This window comes from Saccopteryx leptura, chromosome 3 (genome assembly GCF_036850995.1).
Source record: "Saccopteryx leptura isolate mSacLep1 chromosome 3, mSacLep1_pri_phased_curated, whole genome shotgun sequence".
NCBI lineage: Eukaryota > Metazoa > Chordata > Mammalia > Chiroptera > Emballonuridae > Saccopteryx > Saccopteryx leptura.
In genome coordinates this window covers 293,610,676-293,626,883 of record NC_089505.1, presented here as the reverse complement: position 1 = coordinate 293,626,883, position 16,208 = coordinate 293,610,676, and the positions used below count along the sequence as shown (strand labels likewise).

The following is a 16,208-nucleotide window of genomic DNA, read 5'->3' as shown; positions in this document are numbered from 1 at the left end:
ACTTTGAATATTTCTTGCCAATCTCATCTGGCCTCAAGTGTTTCTGTTGAGAAGTTAGGTATTATCCTTATAAGGGCTCCTCTCTAATTAACTAACTGCCTTTCTCTTGCAGCTTTTAGCATTCTTTCTTTGTCTCTTAACTTTGGCACTTTAATTATGCTGTGTCTTGGTGTAAGCCTCCTTGGGTTCCTCTTTAATGGGACTCTGTGCTTCTTGAACTTGTGTGAATTCTTTCTTCATCAATTTAGGGAAATTTTCAGCTATGATTTTTTCAAACAGGTTCTCTATCCCTTGTTTGTTCTCTTCTTCAAGAACCGCTATGATGCAGATGTTGTTTCTCTTCATGTTGTCACAGAGGTCTCTTAGAGTTTCCGAGTTTCCTCAGTCTTTTTGAGTCTCTTTTCTTTCTGCTGCTCTGCTTCCATGACTTCGTTTATCTTGTCCTTTAAATCGCTGATTCAATCCTCTGCTCCACACAGCCAGCTGTTGATTCCTTCTAGTGCAGTTTTCATTTCAGATATTGTATTTGTCATTTCTGGCTGGTTCTTTTTTATGATTTCAATGTCCTTTTTGATGCTTGCTATCTTTTTATTTAGGTGCTCATTATGTCCATTTATTGTTGCTCTAAGATCATTGAGCATCCTAAAAATCATTATTTTAAACTCTGCATCTGGTATTTTGGTTACTTCCATTTCATTTAGTTCTTTTTCTGGGGATTTCTCTTGTTGATTCATTTGGGTCGTATTTCTCTTTCTGCCCATTTTGTCTGTGTATTAGGTAGCGCTGTCTGACTTTGAAATTTTTGTGTCATCTTTATAAAGAAGATAGGCTTGGTGGTACTGACCTCCAGACTGCCTATTTTCCTTGTTCTAGGAATGCTTCTTGAGGATACTATTTTCCCTCTTGTTGTATGTGAGTATTGAATGTAATTGGTCCTTTTGTGGGTATGGTTATCCCTTCAGGCTGGTTGGCTCTAAGAATCAACCTTGATCATGTGTATTACACACTGTGCAATGTCTGTCTTGTTGGGTGTATTTATTCTCCACAGTGTCTGGTGCTGCTAGACACTTCCTTTGGGTGTGCTGCTTGTGAAGCTAGCTGAATTTAGGGTTGGTGCTCTCTGCCACCCATTACCAGTTGTGTTGGCTCTAGATCTTCCTGGGTTGCCATCAGCTGTTTTTGTAACTCGCTGTGGGATATCTGTCTGCAGCTACTGCATTTTCGCTGTTTGTGTCTGCGTATTCTGTGCCTGGGTAGTGTGGGAAGGGCCAACCTTTGTATAAGGATCAGCTTCCTCCTGTTTAGAGATGACAGCAACTCTGTAAAAGCCCCAAGCTCCGTAAGATTTGCTTCTACTTTTTAGCTGCTCCTCCTCTTTTGTAGCTGCCTGATCTTCCCACAGTCTTCTGTAGTAAGACTATAGTGTGGGCCCAGACTGACCTCACCCAACCAAACCTCTGCAGGTTGCAAGCTTGTTGGGTTAGGGCAGCTGAGGTTGGGAATACAACGTTAGTGGGACCCCCTACTTCAGGAGTCTCTTGGTCAGGAGCTCAGTATGGGAAATGTGGCCCCTACTCCAGAGCTTAATCTCTGAACCACTGCTGGATACTCAAATTTTATTTCTCCCCAACAAGGTGAGCAGCAGGTTCAGATCAACATGGGCCAACAGTCCCCTCTGCAGAATTTTTTAGCTGGTGAAACCCTGGTCTCAGGGATGAAGACTGAGAGAGAGAGAATTCTCTCCTGAGGCTGACTGTGCTCCCCCCCCCCCCCCAGAAAGTGGCTAAGCCCCTTGACCAGATTCTACAATAGGCTCACAGGGACCCACACTTGAAATGTCCATGTCCCAAGCCTCTCTCCCTTCCTCCAGTGAAATCTAACCCAGCAGGGCAAGATATCCAGCACCTGGGCTGGTCCAATGTGAAGCTTCTCCCTATCCAATGCACAGGAGTTGCTGTGCCAGTGCTGATCACAGGGAGTGAAATCTGCCTCAGCTGGGCCAGGTGTGAGGAGCCCTTCCTTAGGATTCCACTCTAACAAGAGTTGTTAGGTCCTGAACTGATGCTTTCCGCAGCTGGCCACTGGATATGCCAGCCCTGGGCCTCCCTGGCAGGAAACTGGCACAGACCTGTGGGAGACACGGCCAGTGACTGGCCCTCAGCAACCTTCTTGAGGCTACAAGCAATCCAGAGTTTGTGGCTGCCTCTGCTGGGCCCAGGTGCACGTAGAAATACCAGCTGCACTCATAAGCTGGCTTTTACCCACTCTGGGCATGGGGGAGGGTCTGCTTAAAAGGCTAAGGTTCCCTGAGTCCCATCTCCTGCAGTCTCTGTCTGCTGGATGCTTGTTAGGCTCAGCCACTGGAAGAACCTCTGGTAGAGTCTAGAGTCTGAGGGAATTCAGAGATTAGGAAGGGTGGTGGGTGTGATTCACCCCCCCCCCCCCGCCCCATGTGTCAGTCTGTCATAGACCTCAGTAGGGTGTGGCCCCAGGAGTCCAGTGGGTGTGGCCTGTGAGACCCAGAGGTGTGGTCAGCCCACACTCTGGACAGTTTCCATTGAGTCTCCCAAGTAGGTGGAATTATCAGTCTTAGACTCAGGAATGTGCAGCTGGTGGGGGGTAGCAGTGGACTCTGGCCTCAACACCAGAAAACTGAGTCACAGATGCGCTCCCTGCCTCCTGGCTTCTCAGCATGACCCAGTTGCTCTAACTGGGGCAGGAGAGACTCTTGAGGGTGGACCAGTTGTTTCTCCCCAGGCTGGTGCTACTCAGAGGGGATTGCTCCACCCAAGAAAGATGGTGACTGCAGTACTGGAGAATGACTCAGCACAGGAGTTCTGGTGGCTATCCCCCACAATGTCTCTCCCTGGGCCTCCAACTTGACACTCTTCTCACACAACTCTAGTCCTCTCAACTCTCCCCCACTGGAGCCCCAGGTTAGTAGCTGTGAATGAGATTTTTTGGGCAGGCCCTTTAAGATGGAGCCTGCATCTCTGAGAGCTCATTTGCAGACAGAAACCCTGGTTTTTTTTTACCTTCAAATAATGTGTAGGCGCTTCTTCTAGGCCAGCGGTTCTAGGCTCTGGGGTTCTAGGCTGGGGCTCCGGGTCTGCGGCTGAGTTCCCACACCTTACAGGGCAACCCTCTCCACAGTGAGTCCCTCTAGACCCTCAGCTACTGCTTGCTTCTGGGAGCAGGGCAGTCCCCTCCTCGTCTCCCCTCTTCCTACCTGTCTTGGTGTGGTTTCTTCTTTGATCCTTGGTTATAGACTCCTTTCATTTAGTCCAAAGTTGGTTTTTCAAGATAATTGTTTTTAAATTAAGTTGTAATCCAATTTGGTCCTGGGGGGTGGCTGTTGGAAATCTGCCTACTCTGTTGCCATCTTTGAATCCCTAATCAGGAAGCATTTCATGATGGCTTCAGTGTGGAGCAGGATTCAGGAACCTATGGCTCATGAGCCAGATGTGGCTCTTTTGATGGCTGTATCTGGCTTGCAGACAAATCTTTAATAAAAAAAATAATAACGTTAAAAATATAAAACGTTCTCAGGTATTACAATCCATTCATTTCCTACCTCTCATGTTCATGATTGTGGGTGGCTGGAGCCAATCACAGCTGTCCTCCGGGACAACAACAAGTTTTTATTGGATAATGCGTAACATTCATTTTATTGGAAAATGTGTAACGTACACAGGTCGTTGTATGGCTCTCACAAAATTACATTTTAAAATGTGGCGTTCAGGCCCTGGCCAGTTGGCTCAGTGGTAGAGCATTGGCCTGGCGTGCGGGAGTCCCGGGTTCGATCCCCAGCCAGAGCACACAGGAGAAGCGCTCATCTGCTCCTCCACCCCTCCCCCTCTCTGTCTCTCCCTTCCCCTCCCTCAGCCAAGGCTCCATTGGAGCAAAGTTGGCCCGGGCGCTGAGGATGGCTCTGTGGCCTCTGCCTCAGGCGCTAGAATGGCTCTGGTTGCAACAGAGCGACGCCCCAGATGGGCAGAGCATCGCCCCCTGGTGGGCGTGCCAGGTGGATCCCGGTCGGGCGCATGCGGGAGTCTGACTGCCTCCCTGTTTCCAACTTCAGAAAAATACAAAAACAAAAACAAAAAAAAACATGGCGTTTATGGCTCTCTCTCAGCCAAAATGGTTCCCGACCCCTGGTGTGGAGTGTTAGATTTTTGAGGTGGAACCGAGTGAGATTTTGTGTTAATCCTTAGAACCCGTTTGTCTTTCTTTTTCATTCATTGCTGTGTTCCTGATGAGATCTGTTCATCTTGATTCCTAAGCTCTAGTCCAGGGGTTAAGAACCTTTTTGGCTGAGAGAGCCATGAACCACATATTTTAAAATGTAATTCCGTGAGAGCCATACAACTACCCATGTACCTTACGTATTATCCAATAAAAATTTAGTGTTGTCCTGGAGGACAGCTGTGATTGGCTCCAGCCACTCGCAACCATGAACATGTGCGGTAGGAAATGAATGGATTGTAATACATGAAAATGTTTTATATTTTTAACATTTTTTTTTTATTAAAGATTTGTCTGCGAGCCAGATGCAGCCATCAAAAGAGCCACATCTGGCTCACGAGCCATAGGTTCCCAACCCCTTCTCTAGTCATTCATCCCCACTGATGAATATTGTTCTATTGCATGAGTTAGCCTTATTCATTTAACATTTCCACCAGTCGACATTTCAGTACTATTCGTGTTTGCTTTATGAAGAATGTTATGATTGGCATGAGTACAAAGAATTTTATGACATATCTAGAATTGTTTATTGAAGGACTTGCACATGTTCCCCTGTATATGACATTGCCACATTCAATGGGTTTTACCCATTGAAACACCTGGTACCAGATTATAAGAGCTACTGCTGTTCTACTTTTTTGGTCACTGGAAGTATCTCTCATGGGGTCTCAACTTGTATTTCTGTGATGAGTCATGAGATTCTGCATCTTATTGTGTGCTCATTGGCCTTACAAGTGTCCCTGTCTGTGGAGTTTCTGTTCAGGTTCTTGCCCATTTGCCCTGTTGTTAGCCTAATAGATAGGCCTATTAACTCATTAATTTTCAACTGTTATTCTCTAGTATAAGTCTCTAAGGCTATAGATTTGCCTCTAAGTATAACTTTAATGTCCCACAAATTTTCATAGGTGTTATTCAGTTCCCAGTATTTTTTTCTCAAAATTTTTCCATTGATGTGAGAGACGGAGTGTAGTGTTTCCCTTGAGTGAATTTCTCTGTTTCTCTAGCCCTTTTATATGTTGTATTTCTTAGAATTGTGGATACATGTCTGTCACTGGTTCTGGAAAATTAAGTCATTTTCTCTCTTAGTATGACCTCTTCATTCTCTGGGACTATGAGTAGACAATATATGTCAGATCTCATGTTCTTCTTCAGATCTTTTAGCCTCTCTTTGGTATTTTTCATTTTTTCAGCACTCCTTAATGATTTTTTCAGATTTATATTCAAGTTTTATCTAATCTGGATAAACTATGGACTTTATTTATTAATGATATGTTATACTGCTTTGTTAAGACAAATGTAGCATGAGATGTAATTATACAGGAAACTAAGTATGGGCATGATTCTACTATCTTCACAATTTTCCTGTAAATCTAAAACTATTCTAAAATAAAGAGTAAATCTATCTGGTTCTTTTTCAAATAATGCAATGCCATTTTCATTCTCTGCTTGACCATGTTTTCTTTTATCTTTTATGGCTAAAACTAATTTTTAAAACTTTATAATTGGTCATTATATTTAAAGAGGAGAGTTGGAAACTTATTTTTTTGTTTCTGTTACTCTCATAGTGGCTTGTTTCCTTTAAGTTTGATATTTCAAATTATAGGCTCATAAATGGTTGCTCTTCATGTTAGGTAATTCCAATGGCTTAAATTGGGGTGCTTTCCTAAGAGCACATGCCTGTGCTTCTGCCATGTGGTTGAGTTCCTACTGGCCTGGGCCCTTGTTGGCTGTGGGTCTCATCCCTTCACCCTGCAGTAGACCTGAGCTCTGTCTCCATGTCCCAGTGCTGCCATCAACATGCATACCAAGGTCAGCACTCTTACTTAAAATACGTTTTGCTTATTGCTCACCATTTCCTCTGTTACTTCAGTTCCCTTTTACACAGGTTTTTTTTGTTGTTGTTGTTGTTTTTGTTTTTTGCTACCATTGTATGGGTGAGAGCAGGCTTGATAATTTTTTTGAGAACATACCAGTGTTTGCAAAGTACATTGGTTTTAATTGATCCAGGGTCTAGTCTGTTTGCCTTAAAGCAGAAAGACCTTTCAAAATATCCACATACCACACTGCTAGAAATTGAAGCCCTCAGTATCCATTGCTTTTCTTCATGTTCATTGATTTTCCAAGGCATCTGTTCCCCTTGTTTTCTCATGTGAACATGGAAGCTGATGTGCCTGCTGCAGTGTCACCCTGGAGCTCCTTTGCTCCTCTGCAGCGTGAGTGGGCCTGAATGAAGTCCCAGAACCTGGAACTCTATGTTCATTAAATCAGTTTTGCAAATAGTGGTCAACTGTCTCTCTCATTTTATTACACAAACATGCACACATACACAGATACAGAATATGTGCAACTATGAATAAATGAAGAGGGCGTATTGAGTTCAGAGTTTTGACTCCCTGAATTTGGAGAAGGATCTACATGGAGCATAGAAAAGACTATAAACAGGGAAAAACAGGAGGCATTAATAGTCACTAATATTTCTCAGTCTTGCCCAGAACATTCTACGTTAGCTTTAGTAGGTTAAGTGTAGATAAAGTTTAGCCTTAAAATATTTGTCATGCAGAAGAAACATGAAGTAGCTCTGCTTTTATTTTATTTAAAAAGTGAAAAAGGGGTGGAGGAGTGAAGCAGAACTTGAAAAAAATTATCTATAAAAAGAAACATGCAAGATTTGCTGGGGACATGACAATTGGTACAGCATTTAGACCTGAACTAGACCCTATATTTAAAAATTACGATAAAGGGCATTGTTGGAACAGTTGATGAAATACAGTATCTATCAGGTAATAGTAATATGCTAATTAAATTCCTGGATTTGAACATTGTACTGTCATTATTTAAGAGAATATTTTTATTCTTAGGAAATTCACACTAAATATTAAAGGGTAAAGTGGCAAACTGCTGAGTGAGTGGGTCAGATAATATGTACATGTATAACCATATAATGTGTTATAAACATAAACCAACAGATGACTCTGGATTCTCTGCTCACATTGACATAACTATGGTTTATTGGTCATATTTGTCTGTAATGCTCATAGTACTAAATCTTAATTTTAAATGGTGGACAACTGTGAATATATCAACGTGATGTGTTGAAATATTGTATCAAGTGTGGTTTCTTAATTGAGTCAACTAGTTTTATCGTATTGAAAATTTCAGTCTCTTAGGGCCCTGGCCAGTTGGCTCAGTGGTAGAGCGTCAGCCTGGCGTGCAGGAGTCCCGGGTTCGATTCCCGGCCAGGGCACACAGGAGAAGCGCCCATCTGCTTCTCCACCCCTCCCCCTCTCCTTCCTCTCTGTCTCTCTCTTCCCCTCCTGCAGCCAAGGCTCCATTGAAGCAAAGTTGGGCCAGGCGCTGAGGATGGCTCTATGGCCTCTGCCTCAGGCGCTAGAATGGCTCTGGTTGTAACAGAGCAATGCCCCAGATGGGCAGAGCATCGCCCCCTGGTGGGCATGTCAGGTGGATCCCGGTCGGGTGCATGCGGGAGTCTGACAGCCTCCCCGTTTCCAACTTCAGAAAAATACAAAAAAGAAAAAAATTTTCAGTCTCTTGTTTAACATGAATAAATTAATTTTTTTTATAGGTTTAAGTTGAATTTTGGGACATGGCCACTGCTTCACCAAGGTCTGATGCTACTAATAACCACAGTGGAAGGTTACAGTTACAAGTAACTGGTAAGTTATTTTCATAATAATTTAAAATAGTGGCTCCCAGATGAAGCTTTATTTTAGTCTGAATTCAGCAGACTAAATATATTATGTTATTCCATAACATAAGTATTTTTTTTTGTAGATGCATACTATAGTATATTTATTACAACAGGCCTCAATGATAGACACCCTCCAAAGGTATTATACTTATTCAGTAAATATTTATAGAACCTGTGCTGGGTGTGAACAAGATTTGTTCTCTTTGGTGGGAGACTGGGTACTGGAACAAGCATTACTGAATTGGTCCTTAAATGATTATTAGGATGGAGAAGGAAGCTGAAGGCCTTCTTTCATCCTTTGAGCCACCCATTCAGTCATTGGGCAGATATTTGTTAAGTGGAATTCCATATATGAGAACACAGGCCCTAGTTCTCCAGGGTTTTGGCGTGGTAGCACAGGTCTGTTTTGTCTGAACGGTTACCATGTGGAGTGATCATTAACTGGAAGCACTGAGAACCTAGAAGGTGATGTCTTAGGTCTACTTGGGATTGCAGGTAATGTAATTGTGAGAGAAGGACTCACAGAGGGCCCGCAGGGGTGATCGGAGTTCATCCACAATTAGATTGACAGCGGAGAGTGTTAGTGGGAAAGGGAACAGCATCTGCAAGATGATGAAAGACCCTTGTTGGGGGGATATCAGCTCATTCATTCCTGAGAGCTGGATTGCATGATTCAAGTAGAAGTTATCCTTAGCTAGCAGTTTTACTTCTAGAAATTCATTTTGCAAATATTGATGATGTTTATATAACTATAAATAGTAATTTATAATTCATACAGTATTACATTATTTTCATAATTATAAGCAATATATAATTTATATAATTAAGTCTTATTTCTATTTGTTTATTAAACAGTAGTGATATCTGCAAGGTAATTTCCTACAAGTAATATATATAGAGTTTTTAGTAATATATATAGAAATATGTGTATATATTAGAGTTTTTATATACTATATATAAATGTGTACATAAATTATATAAATATGTATATATGCATACTCACACACACTCAGAAGGGGGAGAGAGAGAGTGTGTAATAGCAAAAGAGTGGGAGTAGAATTCTAGGAAGACAATGAAATGAAAGAAATGAGTATGTGTACCAGTACAGACAAGATCTAAGATAGTATCATTAACTGAAAGAACAAAATGTGGAATAGTGTATATAGTAAGCTTCCATATGGATGTAAAACAGGAGGAGTGTGGGTGTGCAGCTCTGTGCCTAGCCCATTAGAAGTAAGATCTGTCAGGAGGGTGGGTTCACGTTGTGTAAGAAGGAGATGCTATTTGATACCTTTGGCATTCATTACCATGAAACTAGTTATTTCTAGTTTTTATTTAACAGGTAGGAAATGCTATTTGTCTTAGAAAGCAAAATACAAACCCTGAGTTTATGTTGCTAACAGAGTGACAGAAAACACCCAATTAGTACAGTAGAAAAAAAATAAGAATCCAAAAAAATGAGCATAGTTCAGGGAACCTCTGGGACAACACCAGGTGTAACAACATCTGCATCATGTGGGTACCAGAAGGAAAAGAGAGAGAGGAAGGATTGAGGATGTATTCCTAACCTGCTGAAGGAAAAAGACAAGTCTGGTAAGTGCAGAGAGTCCTAAACAGGATGAACCCAAAGAGACCCACACTGAGATACATCATAATTAAAATGCAGAAGGTTAAAGACAAAAAATTAGATAGCAATACTTATATCAGACAAAATAGATTTTAAAACAAAGGCTATAACATGAGACAAAGAAGGACCCAGCAATTCTATTTTTAGGTATTTATCTGAAGAAACCCAAAACACTAATTCAGAAGAATTATACCAAAACACTAATTCAAAAAGACATATCTACTCCTGTATTCATTGCAGCATTTACAGTAGCCAAGATATGGAAATAACCTAAGTATGCTCATCAGTAGACAAATGGATAAAGAGAGGTGCTACATACATACAATGGAATATGACTCAGCCATAAGAAGGAATGAAATTTTGCCATCTGCAATAACATGAATGGACATAGAGGGTGTTATGCTAAGTGAAATGGGTCAGACAGAGAAAGACAAAAGCCATCTGATTTCACTAATATGTGGAATCTAAAAAAAATGAACCAACAAAATACTCATATACAGAGAACAGTTTGGTAGTTGCCAGAAGACAGGTGTACTGGATCTGAGTAAAAAAGAAGAGGAGATTAGGATGTGCAAATTGCCAGTTATAAAAATAGTCACAGGGCTTGACCAGGCAGTGGCACAGTGGATAGAGCATCAGACTGGGATGCAGAGGACTCAGATTCGAGACTGAGATCGCCAGCTTGAGCGCAGGTTCATCTGGTTTGAGCAAAGCTCACCAGCTTGGACCCAAGGTCGCTGGCTTGAGCAAGGGGTTACTTGGTCTGCTGTAGCCCCACGGTCAAGGCATATATGAGAAAGCAATCAATGAACAACTAAAGTGCCACAACAAAAAATTGATGCTTCTCATCTCTCTCCCTTCCTGTCTGTCCCTCTCTCTGACTCTATCTCTGTCTCTGTAAAAAAAAAAGGGGGGGGAGGGGATGTGTAACCGGGAAATAGTCAATAATATTTTACTAACTATGTACCATGTCAGGTAGTACTAGACTTATAAGATGATTCCTTTGTAAGTAATATAAATGTCTAATCACTACATTGTAGAATTGAAACTAATATAATATTGTGTGTCAATTGTGTTTTAAGAAAAGAAAGTACCTTTTCCCCATGTATAAGATGCACATTTTTTCGAAAAATTTGGGGTCTAAAAACTGGGTGCATCTTGTACAGTGGTTGTAGAATTTTTTACTTACATTTCCCGTGCTTGTTTTTGCACTCATTGTTGAAAACAGTGATTCATCATCAGACACAAATAAGGACATGCTAATGGATGGGAGTTTTGACATTGATTTGTTGTATGAATTTTATGATTAATAAAAACCTGAGTTCAATAACTTTTTGTAATACATTTTTTTTCCAAATTTCGGGCCTCAAAATTAAGGTGCATCTTATACATGGTAGCGTCTTATACATGGGGAAATACGGTAACTTATGACAGTTTATCCTTGAACAATGTGAGGGGGATGCCAGTCCCTGTGTAGTTGAAAATCCAAGCATAATTTTTGACTCTCCAAAAATTTAATAGCTGACTGTAGACCAGAAGTTTACTGGTAACAATTGATTAACACATATTTTGTATGTTATTTGTATTGTGTACTGTACTCTTTATAATAAAGTTAGCTAGAGAAAAAGTTAAGAAAATCATAAGGAAGAGAAAATATACTGCTCACAAAAATTAGATATTTCAAAATGAATATGAAGTGATAAAATATCCCCTAATTTTTGTGAGCAGTTTACATTTACAGTACCGTATGTGTTTATTAGAACAAAAAAGCTGTATAAGTGGACCCGCACAGTTTAAACCTGTATTTTTCAAGGGTCAACTGTAGTTGCATAGGGCTAAGGTTGGGAGTGCTGGGAGGTATTGGAAGGAAAGAAGAGGGTGACTGCATAATGGTATGTGGTATCTTTTTGGGGGTGGTGACTTCTTTTTAAAATTGATTGTGGTGGTGGTTACACAACCAACATTGAATTGTATAGTTGAAATGGGTGAACTATATGGTATATGAATTATATTTCAATAACACTGTTAAAATTCAAATGGTTCTCAGGCATTATACTCTTGTTATAGTTGTGTGTGTGTGTGTGTGTGTGTGTGTGTGTGTGTGTGTGTGTGTGTGTGTGTATTTTTCTGAAGTTAGAAGCGAGGAGGGGGGAGGAAGTCAGACAGACTCCCGCATGCGCCTGACTGGGATCCACCTGGCATGTCCACCAGGGGGCGATACTCTGCCCATCTGGGGTGTTGCTCCGTTGTGGTCGGAGCCAGTCTAGCACCTGAGGTGGAGGCCATGGAGCCATCCTCAGCACCCAGGCCAACTTTGCTCCAATGTAGCCTTGGCTGTGGAAGAGGGAGAGAGAGAGAGAGAGAGAGAGAGAGAGAGGGAGAGAGGGAGGAGAGAGGAAAGAGTGGAGAAGCAGATGGTGCTTCTCCTGTGTGCCCTGATCAGGAATCAAACCTGGGACTTCCACACCCTGGGCCAACGCTCTACTGCTGAGCCAACTGGCCAGGGCCTCTTGTTATAGTTTTTTATTTTACTCTGTCAATGAAAAGAGTTTGAGTTGCACAAGCTGCACACTTCCATTTTTATTGCTTTATAAGTACAAATGCTGCTTTCTGGCTGTATATATTCACTAGTGATTATCATATTTCTGTTAGTTTCTAGTGCCAAAGTAAAAAGAAAAAAGAACTGGTTTGGAACAGCCATATATACAGAAGTAGTTGTAGATGGAGACGTTAAGAAAACAGCAAAATCCAATAGTTCTTCTAATCCAAAATGGGATGAACAGCTAACCGTGTAAGTACCTCATGTCAAGCATGCAAAATCTTCAAAAGGTAGTGTGCTTCTTGGAACTTTTTAAAATTATTATTTTGTAGGAAAACTTCATAGTAATGACTCCTCTGTTCCAGTAAGAACAAACAATTTAAAGTATGAAAAATTTGTGGGTGAATTTCATTTCTTTTACAGAAGAGGCATAGTAATCCTTGCTTAGCTTTACAAAGTAAATTATTTTCATGTAGCCATGTTTTCTCTTCCTGTCTTGTAAAAATAAATAGGGCAGAAAATCAGTTCTTAATTTTGGCATTTCTGAAATACAATGTTATAAATTTGTGTATTATAGCCAATGCCATCAATCATCTTAAACCTTTAGAAATTTGTTCAACTAGAAATAGTTATTGTGAAGTCTCAGACTCTTGATGTATTGCTGATGTTTGGGTTCACCAAGTACAACAATTCTGATCTAGCTATTAAAGTCATAATGTACTTGAAAGTAAGTACTGTTTTTATCATTTAAGTAGTTTACTGTTTCATACAATATTTTTTCCTCAAACTGAATCTTGGCTTTAGAAATTAATTGAAGTAAATGACTTGATAGGAATTAGCACGTAGAATAATGGCATATCCTCCTATATTTTTGTTATAATTTTCCCCTGCAGAAATGTGACCCCACAGACCAAATTGGAATTTCGAGTTTGGAGTCATCACACTTTGAAAGCAGATGCTTTATTAGGGAAAGCCACAATAGATCTAAAACAAGCTCTGTTAAGACACAACAGAAAGTGTAAGTTTTTTGTTCTAACTTTTGTTTCTTTAAAGTTTATTTTAGACATTTTGAAAGTATCCTGAAGCCCAAAAGCAAAAATACAATTTTGTACTTATTAGGGAGCATTGTCAGTTGTTGCCTGTAGTTGTGGTGGTCTGTGAAATAGGAAACATTTACCATGGCTTCTCCATCCTGTAGGTTTGCACAGTGATGTCACTCATTTATGACTTGTTTTAGAACATGACTACTGGCAGTAATGATGACAACACAGTGTTTTCTGATTCCTAGGTGCTTAATTTTGTTTCGAAGTAATAGAAATTAATAGGACTCTAGACAGCCTTACAGAATTTAAAAATACACTTATAATTGATCAAATCCTTGGCTCCCTTTTATTCAGCCTCTTGGCTAAGCACTTCACTTGGGTTTTAGTTGAGTGGGCTCTAATTAAATTTTGGTGATGTCATGGGTTTTATTTTTAAAAAGAAGCAAACCAACATAAACTACTTCTGAGCCAAATAATCCAACAAAAACATGACAACTTAGTGTTTTTATATTCATCTGTCTCCACTGTCAAATGAGAATTCAATCACTGGTCTAGGGGGACAGGTTATTATTAAAAAGGTATTATGTTTTTGAGGTTGTGTTCTATCTAGAAAGTGTTTGATAATGAGCACCTGCAGTGAAGAGTCCCTGTGTCCCGAGGGCTCCAGTGCTGGGCTGTTCTGAACCATGTCTGTGTCCCGCACCTGTTTACAGAGAATAGGTTCTTAGGGATGAAGTCAGAGAGGAAGGTCCTGAGAGGAAGTAAAGTAGACAGAGAACAGAACTGAAAGCAGGGCCCCTTTAAGGAGTCCTGGCTCTCGCGTGCTTGTGGTGGTCCAGTGTGATTTCTGGCAAGACACTTAAAAACATTTGGTACAGGTGAACAGTAGGTAGGATCAAACCTTGAAGGCATACTACAGTATGGAGGAGCTGACTGGAACCAGAGGAAATATTTGTGGGGCTGTAACATGCTAGGGTAATTTTAGGGATGAAGGGCTGCGGTGTGGTCATAGTGGGGAATGTTGTGACGTGAACTGGAGATGGCATTTATAAAACTGTAAATAACAAACACAGTGGAATTCATAAGCAGATTGACAGTAGAGGTTGTTTTACTTACCTTGGGTTTTCAGTGCTTTCCTGTCAACAGCCACAGGTTTGAGTATGTTCAAATAGAATCTTACAGTGGAGTCTATCCATGTATGAAACACAGCAGCGTTGGACACCCAAGCACACATGTGCACACTCATGTGCCCAGTCCCTGCGTTAGCTTCTGTAGAACCCTGTTTCTCAAACCAGTCTAAAAACCACTTGGTTAGAAGAGCAAATCCATGTCCTGGTTTCCACACCTGTAAGGTGTTCCTTTGCCGTCTCATTTGTGCTCACAGCTCAGTTCTGGCTGCTTGGTTCAGCTCTTCTGTTCACTGTCTTCTGAGGGCTTCACAGGGCTCCTTTCCTGAAAGCAGGCTCTTGTCGTTGGTCAACTCCTTAGCCTTTCAGTCATTATGCTCATGTAATTCTTCCGGAGACATGGAATTCTTCTTCATATCATGGAAGGATATGAAAAGTACGTCTAAGTTAGTCTCCTCCTGCTGCTGCCCAGTTCTTTAGGGTGTTCATTCATTTGATCATGGGTGAATTTGGCTATGTCACTCATCTAGCAGCCCATCCCCTGTCTTGACAATACTGTGGTGGACTCAGTATTTTTGTCTACATGCTGTCAGAATGCAACTTTTTCTAAACTGCCTCATCTTTCAACATAAATTTATTTAAACGTGCCCTAAATCCTTTTTGGAATAGGGTGGAAGTGTATTAAAAAATTTCACAAATAACATAAACGTAATAATGATCAGAAACTAAAGAAATTTTGAACATCGTTCTACTATAGGAATGAAATTTCTTATATAGATAAATAGTCCAGCTTTCTCTCATCCTAAACTATTTTTTATGGTTACTCTATTTACCTAAAATGACTCTTCTTTTGTCATTCTTATACTAGTAATGATTCTCTCTGTTCAATACTTGTCTTTTATTGGGTGGATATGTATATTAGAACCACTTAAATAAGGATGAAATACAAAGAATTTTGTGAAGAAGGCAGAAGGAAGAACCAAAATGACAGTATAATGACACAGATTATACTTTCCATTGCTACTTGTCCTGATCAGAATCTTGACCTCTAATCCAGTAGTTTTTAACTGCTGGTCCAGCACCAGTCTGCAGACCAGCAGTTGAAAACCGCTGCTGTAATCTTAAATAGTCTTGTGTAATGCCAGTGCCATTGAATTTTATTGACTCATTCTTTTGGTGTCTGGATTTTTATGTAATTTTTCTGTATTCAGAATGAAAATGTACCTTCATTAGCACAGTTCTCTAGAAGTTGCTGTTCAGTAGAACTTTGTGGGGGTGGCTGTTTTATACCTGTGCTGCACAGTGTGGTAGTCACTAGCCATATAGGACAGTTGAGCATTTAAAATGTGCCAAGTTCAATTAAGGAGCTTAATTTTAAATCTTATTTCATTTTAATTAATTTAAATGTAAATAGCCACGTGCGGCTACTCGTAGCTACCATATTGGATCGTGCAGCTTATGACTTTATTTTTATTATGTTTGTATTTGGGAATCAGAATTTGTTTGTTTAAATAGCTTTCCTTTCTCTTTATTTGATGTTTTTCTTCTGCAGAGTTTTAATTTTTTTATAGTCTGTATCAGATTGACGTTCTTGTAAGGATCAATTTTGGAAGCTCCTTAGTGCATTTTCTTAATTGCTAGTCTGGAATCTGTGTTTTGTTTTAAGATTTCTAAATGTAGAGGTTGCCAAGTTTTCTCTTCCATTGTGACTCCTGCCCTGTGCTGTCAGTGTTTCTCTTGGCACCATGTGCACACTGGTCACCGTGACCGTTTCCCTGGTGTGTCATCAGTGAGTGTCATCTGTTTGTTTGGTCTCTGTATGGTGGGTAACTCCTTTCTTTGTTGCCTTCAATGTTGTTTTTAAGTTTTGATGTTTACCATTATGTTTCTAACTTTTTCCCAAAACATTTATTTTATA

The 16,208-nt window shown here is 40.4% G+C and overlaps 1 protein-coding gene across 7 annotated transcripts in view; it reads left to right on the top strand.

The window, feature by feature from the left end:
- The window catches only part of WWP1 (WW domain containing E3 ubiquitin protein ligase 1), a 104,299-nt gene that overhangs the window by 26,844 nt on the left and 61,247 nt on the right, over positions 1-16,208 (top strand). For all 7 annotated transcript variants that reach the window (XM_066378783.1, XM_066378785.1, XM_066378786.1 and 4 more), the window contains 3 exons: positions 7,829-7,919; positions 12,234-12,372; positions 13,014-13,138. In XM_066378783.1, the coding sequence (XP_066234880.1) occupies positions 7,850-7,919; positions 12,234-12,372; positions 13,014-13,138 (334 nt within the window). In that variant the 5' untranslated portion in view covers positions 7,829-7,849. The remainder of the gene's footprint in view (positions 1-7,828; positions 7,920-12,233; positions 12,373-13,013; positions 13,139-16,208) is intronic.